General features: G+C 37.0%; 1 protein-coding gene across 18 annotated transcripts in view; it reads left to right on the top strand.

The window, feature by feature from the left end:
- The window catches only part of MEF2C (myocyte enhancer factor 2C), a 187,668-nt gene that overhangs the window by 162,960 nt on the left and 11,027 nt on the right, over window positions 1-13,681 (top strand). For 11 of the 18 annotated variants that reach the window (XM_072139446.1, XM_072139444.1, XM_072139453.1 and 8 more), the window contains 3 exons: window positions 9,170-9,342; window positions 10,995-11,018; window positions 11,672-11,801. In XM_072139446.1, the coding sequence (XP_071995547.1) occupies window positions 9,170-9,342; window positions 10,995-11,018; window positions 11,672-11,801 (327 nt within the window). The remainder of the gene's footprint in view (window positions 1-9,169; window positions 9,343-10,994; window positions 11,019-11,671; window positions 11,802-13,681) is intronic. The other 7 variants (XM_072139468.1, XM_072139448.1, XM_072139472.1 and 4 more) reach the window with 1 other exon arrangement.

Raw genomic sequence — 13,681 nt, 5'->3', positions numbered from 1 at the left:
GGCAAGGGCAAAGAGCTGGTGCTGATGCCTGATATTTCCCCATGGCACCACTTACTATACCCACATCTGCAAACTGATTCTAGCTTTACTGTTTTCTGTACTTGTAGTTAATATTTTGCAGCCAGTTGTTAATATTAGATTGAAGATGTATATTTTATCAGTTATTAGAAATATAAAGATGCATTTGGACTGGAGTCCTTCAAGCGTTTCCTTTTCATTTTCTGTCCTGGCTCTGAAAGCTTTGTAATAGTTACTCCTAAGCATGAAATATTTAATCACCTGGTCTGCATGCACATTATCATCTTTAGGTAATCTTACATTAATAATCCAAGGTCATTAATCTAGTCTATTAGCTCTGAAATATATCCTGTGTGAGTAGAAAGTCTGAGTTTGCCAAGAAATACGTGATAGCAGGCAGCAGAAAATTCGACATTAAAGTTACATTCTAGCTGTTTAAAGGGGGTTTCCACTGTTAATAAATTAGGGGCAGATAGCTAAACAAAAGACATACTCACCTCTCTGCTTGCCCCCGATTGTTGGCCCATCATTCTGGTCCTTTGGGCACATGGTTCCTTGTCAGACCAGACGTGATGGCACTAGTGTAGGCAGGCACAAACCGCAAAGTTTGGGTTTGTTGGGAACTCTGGGGGTTCAGGTCACCATACCTTAACATTTAGAAGTTTAGGTTTGGCTGACCTCCTTCCCCACCGGTTACATCCATGATCGGGGAGGATTGACCTCCTGATGAGGTCAAGGAGAATGTTGGTTCACTGCTGGGATTCTCAGCTGAACACCAGTAATCATTGCCAGAAATGATTGTGGATGTTACCAATGTGGATTGAGGTTCAGATCCGGTGGACTCAGCCAAACCGGAACTTCATCAGATCTTCTCCACTTGGGCTCAGCTTCCACATGCTATTCATTTATACATTAGTGTTGAGACCAGTGAATGGCTCAGTGGCTACAAGGAACATAATGTCGTAAGTTCCAGCCCCCGAGACCTGAGTGCCAAATCTCAATAAATGTTTCTTTTTTAAAAAAAAAACAAACAACAAACTAGATGGAAACCCCCTTTAAACATTGATGTAGTTCTCATTTAACTACTTTTTATTCCATGCTCATTGTACTGTATATTAGGATATCTGAAGCATTTGCATGTACTATTCTATGTAAAATGTATGATCTATGTGTGTCAACCTATTATGGCCTATATATGTTATAATAATGCTGGTAAATGGGGGTTGTTCTGCCTAGATATCGCTCTTATTAAACATATTGTTGCCTACATGGAGGTCAGTTTGGCTTTCTTCTTTCCTTCTAACACCATCCAATTAGAGGTGAGGAAATCTTCCAAGATTCAATTCATAGAAGCCTCGTCAAATATTTTGAAAAGATTCGGTTTTGGGTCTGAATTGAATGGTTCTGAACTGATATTACTCCAATTGTCCTGGATATTTGCATATTACCCCATCTAAAATGCAGATTTTTCCTGATTTCATTAATTTTTCCGAATGTTTCAATTTTCATTTGGGTGCCTAAGAGATTCATAGCGAATCTACGAAACATTTGCTCATCTCTACACCCAATGATCAATAGTCATGACTTTGCATTTCGATTTTCTACCTGTGAAAGAGATCTGAAATAAGCAATCATAATACAATTACATGTAAACCAGTTTGATTGTGCCAAGGACGATGGCGCCTTGGAATACATACAATGAAAATTAGGGCATAAGAGATTGGCTTTCATGTTATCACCGTGATGACTATGGTCTTATGCAAGAAGTTGTTGGTATGTGGTGAGCATTTAGTAATGCGGTGAGATGACATGTGATGATGATAATTCAACTAAGTTCAGTTAGTCTTCATTTAAATTCTAATGTTTCTAGATTCCCCCAAAGAAAAGGCAGTCTGTATTTTAAAGATCTTTTGTATCACATGAAATTCATGAACTCTTTAAGTGATGCACTTCAAGGGCTGTGCAATCAACAACAGTGGATCTCATTTTTATTCATAGCAGCTCAAAGAATTTTTTTTTACATTTACTGTCATAGTAAATTAGAAGCTTACTGTAAAATTAAGCCATATTTACATCAGCGCTGAGCATTCGTTTTGCTCTTCGGATGCAATGGCCACACCTTCAGTTCATATAAGTCACGATTCAAGTCGGGATAAGGATTACGGCATAGGTCATTTATTTTATATTCCTTTGTTGGCGAGATGAGCATTATATTTAAGGTAATAGTTAAAAATTGATTTCCCTCTAAGCACCCCTGCCATATAGCTCACAAGTCACATGGTACAAATGGCCGTCCTTGTATTTCAAGGAGTACATGAGCCTCCTATAATTAGTGAAAGTTGCACAGAAAAGCTCTTTCTTCTTAAGAAACATCGGTGTGGATGTTGTTAGTAGCAGCAGGGCTGTGAAAAATTGATTTATATTCCAGGATTGTAGCTGGACTTGGAGCAAGGACTATGCTGTGTTTTTAGATATCTGCATTTAAACTGTTCCATCTCAGTGCAGCTAGAATCTTGAAAAAGAAATACATTTTCACAGTCCTGCCATACCAAGACACACAAAGATATGATTACAAAGCTCTCTGGGGAGACGGTCTGCAGCTTTCCATGCTCAAAACTGCCGATAGACCATAAGGAGGACCATAAGGATTTTAAAACCTTAGAAGGATTTTATTTTTTTTTAAAAAGCCTTAAAGGGAAATGTTTTATAATTTTTATTCAGGTTGTATTTTTGGATAAGCTAAAATTCTAGACAATACTTCACTGTAGCATTTTTTTAAATACTTTTTGTCTATATTATCATGTTTTCATTTGCTTGACCAAAGCCTACCGTAGATGTGTTCTTGTCTTCTCTGTAATCTACCTACCTACCTATGTATTTATCTATCTATTTATATATAATAAGGGACAAGTATGTAGGGACGTTAACCCAACTTTTTTCACAACGATGTAATAACATTATTAGATTGTCAGGGGGCCCTACATGGTGCCAACACCATAAGGCAATCAGTTTGCATGGATAGACCCTTTATGACCTCATTTTTCATAGAGTGTTTGTTAGGTTGACAAGCCAGTAACCTGAAAGACATATGCACTTGTATTCATTGTTTCCATTCTGACTGATCTTATAACAAAAAGGTCACCCTGAATTGACAGCTAGGTCATACATTGGGTCTTGTTCCTAGGTAGAGAGACTTTTTTAGAACCTAATCACGAGACACATTTCGTATTTGTTAAGAAGAGCTTATAAATAGCTCTCAGCTCGTCTCATGATAGAAATTATGCCAAACTCTGCCCAAATCAAGTCAGAAGCCTTTGATGAATTTCACTCTTTTTAGCTCATTGGAAAACCAAATGTATTTTACGTAAATCTCGGTCTGCTGTCCCTTCATCAGAAATGTATATATTTGGCTAAATATTCTTTTTGTTGTGTTTTTCTTTCCTTCCTCTTTATTTTGAGTTTGTTTATTTCATATTGTCCTTTAATATTCAAGGACAGATTCTATTTTGTCAAGAAGGAAAATTTTTGTGCTTCTTCTTTTTGTTTATATTTTTCATCAAAGAGGAGAAACGCCAAGGACAATTATTTTAACTTGACTTTACTGGCATCATTGCCATAATGGGTCACTGCAGTATATTTAGGGCAGCAATAAGTCTTGGCTTTCCCAAATATTTTGTCTGATTTGAAAAATTTAACCAATATTGTATTTGTGCGTAATAGACCCACTGGCTTGAAATAACTGTGATATTTACTCTCTTCTGCAATATCTTCTATCCAAATATTTGAATGTAGTTGTTTGCCTATACTTCCTTAGTGTACTCTGAATGTTTTGGCTCTTTTTTGGAACTTTTTACAATTTTTGTTTGTTATTACGTTTTTTAACTGTCTCTTGTTCCTAGGTAGATCATGTTAATAAGAGATAAAATAGTAAATAGTAAAAAATAACTACCGAGATATATGTTTTAGATTTTTCTGCCTTTTTCAGAAAATATATACCATTTAATTGTATTAATCGAAATAATTATAATTAGGTATTGAATTTCATCTTGCTGCTTTTTTAACCATAGATTCAATTTCCTTACATACACAACATTTTTTAAAGTGGTTGTCATGATTAGAAAAACACTGATTCTTACCTCCAAGGACAGTGCCACAACCGTCCATAACTTGTGTTCAATCAAATTTTATTAAACATTTTAGCATTACAAAAAAAAAAAAAGACAAAAATAAAACAACACAGGTCATGCAGGATCTAATAGGTAAAGGTATAGGTTTAAGGAAGGAGTTAGCAAAATGATAGAGTGTAATCTTTAAACCTCTAGCCACCACTAGGAGCTCATTGGATACTATTACTGTGTTAAGTCTTTAACAATATGCAGTCATTTTGAAACATACTCCTACTGACCCAACATCTAAGGCTTGGTTCAGACCTGCATTATGCAGGTTCTGTTACAAATACCATTATTAATAGCGGAAAACAAAGGTCCAAACACTTTAAAGGTCCATTAAAGTCAATTGGGAATGGCAGCCTTCCGTCATCGGTTTCTGTTATGTTCTGAGTGTAATGGAGAGACCAAATGTAGGTGTGAACTGGGCCCTATTTTGCATGGATAAAAAAATGAGAAAAAGTATAGGGTCACTTTAAGGCCACATTCATATACAGTAGTCAGCCAAAATAAGGTTCTGATATGACTAAAACTCATAGCACAAAGTAGCAACAACCCCCAGCATGTCAGTTAATGCTGCAGACCTTACTTATTGCCCCTGCGAAGGGCCTGCTAAACCCTGCTAGTCACATTCACAGTGTTTTCTTTGGGACAGGCAAAATAATCCTATAGAATTTATAAGAAAATAAATAGTACCAACTATTTTATATTTTTTTTTATATTTTATATAGTTTATACAATTTTTTTTTTAAATAACACACAACTATATATAATCTCTGTTTTCATAGTCATTTACACATGTAGTTATTTCAGGTAAAATATAGCATTGGATTGGAGGCCATTGGAGCCACTGTTATAATAAAATACACGTAAATGTGTGAAAGGGCTAATAATTCCAAGTCTTTTCAGCCTTCTTGTAATATAATCCAATCACAGGCTGCATTGTGTTACAGAAAATCTTTAATATTGCTGTAATTTTGGTCTTGGTTTACTAAATGTATGCTCATAATGTTTCTCTTGTGCATATAACTACGGATTTCATTCAAAACGTAGCCAAAAGTATAATGCACTCACTCGGCAATCCATCTGTTTTCCATTTTCGCATACTGTATAGTCAGGAAATCCATTCATTTATGACATATAATTTTTGCACTTTCAAGTGGGTAGTGGAATGTGACACAGCACATAGAGCCCCATTTAATTTGATCATTTTCCAGACGGAATGTAATTGTAAAGTATAGGTTTAGAGCAGGTTTAAAACCATACATTTTAGATTTTTTTTTGACATTTTTTTTCCCTTCATGTTTCCGTTTTTTTCTAATTCAAATGAAGTCTTCTGCTTTAACCCTTTCATACACAGATTTTACACAGATTTTACAACCTGTCACTAAAGAGTCAGCCCCAACCATATTCCTTTCTTATAAAAATTTCTTTAACACCGTTCTTTTACTTAAAAAAAAAAAAGTGTTAACTGGTTGTCAAAATCACTTCAACAGTCTTAAAGAGCGGAGGAAATTCTTAGGCTGATTTATGACAGAATATCAAACGGTAGGAAAAAAAAGGCCAGTTTTGTCATTAAACCGAGGATAGGTGAACACATGTAAGGGAAGACTTTTTTCATTATAAAATTAAAACTTTTTATAGTGTAAACGTTGTCATAAAAATACAAAAACTTTGCACCTGTTTTTTTTTTGGGGGGGGGGGTGGCTTGTTTAATGTATCTAAGCAAGTGTTAAATTTTCCTTATTAGTAAATTTTTTTTGTGCTGCCCATGCAGTCCCGTCACCTGACCACAGCAATGGATTGGGGTGTTTTTGTGCAATTATACTGTGCAAATATACTGTGCAAATCCACTACGACGACAAAGAAAAACATAAAAATTAGAGAAAAAGAAAAGCCATAAATATGATAAATCACCTAAGTTGGAAATAAAAAAAATATTTTTATCTTGTTAAAAAAGCATGACCCTAACCCAGTGTTAGGATGGGTTAGAGTGATTATAACTTAAAGGTCATGTGCCTTAGGCACCAAGAACATAAACTGCCCAGACCTGGATTATTTTATCTATGGCCACAAGATATATCTTAGTTCTGAGTTCAGGCCTAACTTTGAGCTGAGCTCACCTACTGGTAGGCATTTTCTTACTGATATAGACACTTTTTACACTCTATTTACAGAAAACGAGAAAAGCAAGAAAAACGAGTTATAAAAATATTTAAATGAGGCTCTGCTCCAAGGTGTAACTACTTGGGCGATCAGCGCTGCCGCTTAACATAATTATGCGCACCTCCCTGCCCTGCAGTGACTTCACCAAAGTCTTGCGCATGCGGCTCGTGATCTTAATTCTTCGGTGGATGTCAGTGCACCTACGTGAGACTTCACCAGCTCAGCCAGAGAAAGGAGAGGGAGGGGTGCCTAATTATGTAAAGCGGGAGCACCCAGCGCCTTAGTAGTTCCATAAAATTTTCTACAGTTTACTATTTAATAGTAAATAAATGACTTTATCAGCAAGAAAACACAAACCAGTAAGTGAGCAGTGCTCAAAAGTACATTTTACAAGTGGTTGATTCCCTTTATGATTTCAATCCCTTGCACCTCCAGTGCTGATGCTCGGGTGGTCCCATCTGGTTTCCATACTCCGTATGCACTGCCGCAGCCAATCCCTGGCCACAAAGATGATCATAGCATGTATGGAACTGGTCAAATGACTGTGAACGTAAACATACCGACTGATAGCGGTCGCAGAAGAGCAAATGGAATCCTGGACTAGATGTTCTCTTCCTTTCTTTTCTTGTGCAAATGACATGGAATAGTAGATTTATACTATTACCCAGTATAAAAACTGTAACAAGCTAATATAGTTCCACAGGTTAAAAACAGGCCAATTATTTATATTTTCTTATGCAGTAATTGGACATTAGGATCGGGCTATTTGGGCTCCATGTATCTGTGGGTTCTTGGACGACAATGTTACATCCACCACCCTCTATGTTCTTGTTGGTAAAGATCTTCACCAAAATTTGCCTCCATTGTAGAGAGTTAACAGTGACTACACATGTTCCAGAGCCGACCACACTCCGGTACGCTTCTCCGAGGATGAGGCATGATGACCGGTTTCTTCATGTAACCACATGCTTGTACTTATCCCTGATTTTCAAAGGATGGTCTCATATGTCAACAGGCAAAACAGAGAATTTGACATTCTTTATGTCACACACAATCCTTAAAAGATATTCATTTGGGGGCTGGAAACCATAATGTTTAAATATAGGACTGGCAAGCATTTACTGTGCCCTTCCTGACCAAAAGGAACCGATACAAAATGTGGATATTGTCATTGGCAGAAAGCTAATTCCACACAAGTGGAAGTCATTTCTGTAAGATAGAAAATGACCATTACACATATAAACCACCTGTAGACAAAAGCCGCCCCTCGCAACTTCAATTCCAAAAGTCGGATTGTCTGGAAGAGAAAAACCATTGACATCCTGGCACGAAATAACTAAAAGCAAACACAAGCATGCAAATGCAATTAACAAGACATATGTTTCAATAAGTTGACATATCAAAGCGACGAGGAGCTGGTAACTAATAGGAAGCAATCTCTCATCAAGTGTTGATTTAGCACTGGAGGGTTTGGAGGAAGAAGAGACGAGAGAAGGTTTGTTCGAGAAATTAGGAGCTTTGCAGAAATATAAAATGTCTGGAAATAATGAGGCACATGAAAATATTTTAGCACCTCGGTTCTTTTTTATCTACACAAAAAAACACTCCATCTATTTTCCGCCCGTCGCCAAAAGCAAAATAAGGCAGTGATTGTATTTAATGGGGAACAAAGTGTGCCTTCATGTAGTCAGAGGTATGTTTTGACCAAATTGCCTATTTTCTGCGTTTATGGCTCTATGTATCTGCGTGGGGTTTTTATGCCCCAATAAGGTTTTCAGATATTTGACTGAAATTTCATTTCTATGGCTCTTTTTTTGTTTATTCCTAAAAACAGAAATCTATCTTCCTATAATACAATAATAGGAGCCTATTATGTATCGGCCAATAGTAACCTGATCAATTGTATGTATATGAGATGTCTATACTGCAAACCAGAGATGTCCAGCAAACAACTCAAGACGAGAAGGTTCTAATTAAAAGAATCCACTCCTACGATTTAACTACCCAAACTGACTGATATTCCCACACATGTCACCTATACCAATGTTTTTGCTGTCTCTTATGTGCCAAATTATTTCTATGAAAAACATTTCTATGTAAATGAGGCTAAAGTGCTTTGGGGTCGTTAGCAGAGCACCTGGGGGCTCCAACTCCAAACATTGCTGGAGCAAAGAGTGACGTAGCAGAATTTAGAATAATGAGAGAAGGCCCTGGGTGTTGATGATGTAGCAGGGGTTTGTTATTGCTGTGGAGGCGGAGCCCCGAGGTGCTCTGCTACTACCCCCAAGCACTTCGGCATCATTTCCACATTTTTCAAAGTTCACTTTGTCATGGGAGGAGCAGATGGAAAATAAAAACCAAGATATGGATGACGTGTGTGGGGATAGCCCTATATAACACAGCAGTTGGTTCCGGGAGGTAAATTATGGTGAGAGATTCCCGTTACATAAATGAGATCTATTTACATCAAACACCATTGATGCCCAACTAACACATCAAGACTCCTCCTATATATAAATATATAAGATCTCTATACACTACAGTCCAGAAATGCCTTAGGTTCCTTCATTGTCCTTATGTAGGACACATTTATTTCTCCTTTTGGAATCAGGTCTATTTTCTTAGTCGGTGAATGAAATGTCTGCACAGCTTCTTACTTGCCGCTACTGCAAAATGATGTAGCTTTGCCACAAGTAACAGTAAAGTGATGGTCATGTGACTCTTTCTTTGCCATGTACTGTATTCCATGCTATAGACATACAACATATAGTTTTGGTATTTTATTTTATATTTCTTTCTTATGTTCTTTTCTCCTCCAGGTAATGGATATGGCAATCACCGTAACTCACCAGGTCTGCTGGTCTCACCTGGTAACTTAAATAAAAATATGCAAACAAAATCACCACCGCCAATGAACCTGGGGATGAACAATCGCAAACCTGACCTCCGAGTTCTTATTCCACCTGGCAGCAAGAATACAATGCCCTCCGTGGTGAGTTATTATAGTACTTCCGGGGTGTAGCTTGATGTCACATGTGTGCTCATATTAGATATGTCTTATGGTAGGACTTCTCTGGAGGTCAATATTTAGACCAAGTTTATAACTAAACAGAGGGTTATGAATAACAGATATACAATATATAGACTTGAGGAAAGATGATAGACATAGACCTAAGGAAGTTTCTGGTTTTGGATTGCTGTAGAGGTGTTATTAACAGTGATGCCTTTCGTTCTAGAAAGTAGATAGATAATAGATAAACAGATAAATGGATGATATATAAAGTAATAGATAGAAAGATATACAAATTAGATAGGTAGATAGACTTGAGAATAGATGATATATGTTTATATAGATAGATATAGAATAGAAATCTTAGTCTGATGCATGGTTTTTGGTTGTATTTTAGTGACCTTTTGGGCGCATTGGGGTATTTGCACAATTTTTTGCGCCTTTTTCCAACAATTAGACGGAGTTCGTTGTGTAGCAGTTTCCTGTTTTGCGCCTAATTAGTTTTTGTATTTCCCCTGTATTTGTATTTTCTTTTCTTTACATTGTCTTAGTAATCCCCCTGTTTCCAGATGTTAGATAGATAGATAGATAGATAGATAGATACATACATACATATATAGATAGATAATAGCAGATAGATAGATAGATAGATAGATAACATATAGATACAGATAGATAGATAGATAGATAGATAGATAGATAGATAGATAGATAGATAGATAGATAGATAGATAGAGATAGATAGATATAGATAGATAGATAGATAGATAACATATAGATACATATAGATAGATAAATAGATAGATAGATAGATAGATAACATATAGATACAGATAGATAGATAGATAGATAGATAGATAGATAGATAGATAGATATAGATAGATAACATATAGATAGATAGATAGATAGATAGATAGATAGATAGATAGATAACAGATAGATAGATAGATAGATAGATAGATAGATAGATAACATATAGATAGAGATAGATAGATAGATAGATAGATAGATAGATAGATAGATAGATAGATAGATAGATAGATAGATAGATAACATATAGATAGAGATAGATAGATAGATAGATAGATAGATAACATATAGATAGAGATAGATAGATAGATAGATAGATAGATAGATAGATAGATAGATAGATAGATAGATAACATATAGATAGAGATAGATAGATAGATAGATAGATAGATAGATAACATATAGATAGAGATAGATAGATAGATAGATAGATAGATAGATAGATAGATAGATAGATAGATAGATAGATAGAGATAGATAGATAGATAGAGTTAGCTAAGAGAAACATTTTTGTTCCCATAAGGAATGATCCTCTTGCTGATAACCACAGATGTCAGCACTTGATTTATTTCTTGTCCCTTGAAGACTGATTTCTCTTTTGGGATTTAAAAAACATGACCCCCAATGTCTTACACTGTGACATCCAGATGCCATCAGGGGGTAGAGGGGGTTGTGGATGGGAAAAGCCATTCCCCATGAATGAAATCTTCCTAGGATGAATCTGATAGCTGCTGAGAGTTGTACTGCTGCATGATGTGCGTTGTTATTTCCTTCATCTTCTCTATACTAATTGTCTATTAATCCTCCTTTCCTTCGCTCTCAGTCTGAGGATGTGGATCTGCTTTTGGTAAGTGGCTAAAGCTTTGTGGAAAGGCGCAATGTGCTCATTTGTGCTAACGCTGTGTTGTCATAAAGACGGGAAAGAGAAAACTTTAGATATAAATGACACATTGGATGCATTTTCTCATATTCTCTGACCTATACACATCAAACAGTGGAGGCTGAATGGACCCTTCAGTATTAATCCTCACCTTTTACTGAACATAGGAGCGTTACTGCCATCTGCTGGTCATGATATTAACTGCACAAAGTGGCAATTCCAAGGTGAATTCTGCCCTGTGCCTGGCTGCTGGTAATTTTAATGACATTTCTGCATTTGAATGATAAAGAAACAATGATAGTACAGTATGCATATTTCATCAATTTTCCACATGGTCTGTTTTCAGCCTACAATAAAGCAATCTTTACTTGTGGCAAGTTCAATTGCCTAGGAGAAGCTGATGTAATGGGTTACCATGGCGACACTTGGTCTCTTGAAAGATTGTAAATGATAGGGTTGGGAGAGTTCATGGGAGTCACATGCTAAATGATTAATTTGTATCATGTTGAAGGGTTTTTTCTTCTCTGCGGAAAAAAAAAATGGAACGCACTTTACCAAACTCCACGTAATTCTAATGTTCTCTTTCTTCTTTTCTTTGTGTTTTGTTTCTTTCTTAACAGAATCAAAGAATAAATAACTCCCAATCTGCTCAGTCACTGGCCACTCCAGTGGTTCCTGTAGCAACACCGACTTTACCTGGACAGGGAATGGGAGGATACCCATCAGCCATTTCAACAACATATGGCAATGGTAGGCATCAACAGATGATGGGTCACAGGGGGCACTCATTATATTTGTCATAAAAGAATGGGCTAACAAAGACGACACGTTCTAACAATAGTCCCCGAACAGGTCTGGAGAATCTTTCCTTGTAAGGCTACATTCAATGGGATGCGTCGTCCTTCTCCTCCCCCAAAAAGTGGGAGATGGAGTGAACATCGGCGGCAGCCAGTGATTATCTGCTACCAATGTTCAGGATATTTCTACTAGTGATGTCATATTCCTTATATGAACGGTGACATCACCGGGATCTTCCCATAGGAGTACACTCAGTGGAGGCCAGGGATGGATGCAATACTTTGCATCCGTCCCTCTTAGGCTCCAATGGCTTACGCTGATTATATACGTCAGGGAGGACGCTGGATGGAAAGACAAAGCTTTCTGGGTTTTTCCATCATTTTTATTCCACAGTTTACTTATACATATAGAGGCAGAGAGCAGGTTAAAGGGGTTTTCCCACTTTGGCAAATTAATGTTATTATTTGTATGATGAAAAATAATATAATTTTTCAACATATTTTCTGTATCAATTCCTCACAGTTTTCTAGATCTCTGCTTGCTGTCATTTTATAGAAAACTTATGTTTACTTCCAGTGGACAGAAATCTGACCATGGTCACACAGGTGCACGGCTCGTTATATCACAGAGAGTACTCAGAGCTGTGTGTTATAATGAGCCGTGCACCTGTGTGACCAAAAAAAAATTTCCAGTGAATATTGTAATATCAATTTTTTTTGCTGTAATGGGACCAAGGATTATCAATAAAGCTTCATTACAGACACCTTACTGCTGATCATTGCAGTCTGGGACCATAGTAACATCCAGGGAGCTTCACCAGAGGTCACAGTGGGCAGAGAGATCTTTCTGTAACTACGGGTCACCTGTAAATTGGGTGTCCTTAAGTAGGGACCTTGTGTAGATGGAAGAGGTCGCCATCTGCCCGTATGTGTCTATGGATAAGCTCAATGTATGTCAGGAGCTTTTCTGAGCGAGGTGTGAATGTAGCTTTACCCTGCATTGTGCTGCTTCTTTGTTACTCCTCCTAGAAACAATGGGTCTTTCATGTCCAGCAAGCCAGTGTTCTCAGATACAAGGCAGGCAACAAGTTGCAATTTGTTTGACATTTTGGCCCCCTATTTGGAAAAAGTTGAAATGGTTTGAGGTGGGACAGGGAAATCTCAATGGACATTAAAGTTGAAATCCAGAACCTGTCAGTTCTGATGCTTGGGTTGAAGGATATTTATGTGTGGACAGAGCCCTGTATTAAATGAAATCTATCACCAGGATGAAGGATTGTAAACCAAGCCCACTGACATACTTGTGTGTGTCCCCTCTGGCAGAAGATGCTCTTCCTGTAGCTTTGTATGCCTTTGTTTTTAAAAAAAAAAAGGTTATAAAAATTATGCAGATGAGCCTTTGGAGCTCCAAGCTCCATTGACATATATGGAGTCTGGAGCCCCTGAGGATCATTTGCATAGTTTGTGAAACCTTTTTATTGTAAAAACAAGGTACTAAAAAGCAAAAAGAAAAGCAGAACCTGCCAGAGTGGGAACTAACCAGTATGTCAGTGTACATGGTTTACAATGCTTCATCCTGGTGGTAGATTTACTTTAAGCAGCATACTGTAGTTACACCAGGTTGTCAATCTATTGCAAAGTATTTGGGAGGAGTATGAGAAGAAAATCATAATAAAAGGTTATAAGAAAAGATGTTTAAAAAATGGATCAAACACAGACGACACGTCCGTAAATGAAGAGATCCAACTGCAATTCAAATAAAACAAGGTCATCGCACGTCTTATAAAAACGTAAATGTGAATGAGGCCTAATACCCAACGTTAACTATTTAAT

Source organism: Engystomops pustulosus, chromosome 1 (assembly GCF_040894005.1).
Source record: "Engystomops pustulosus chromosome 1, aEngPut4.maternal, whole genome shotgun sequence".
NCBI classification, from domain to species: Eukaryota; Metazoa; Chordata; class Amphibia; order Anura; family Leptodactylidae; genus Engystomops; species Engystomops pustulosus.
This window is presented reverse-complemented; position numbering and strand designations above follow the sequence as displayed.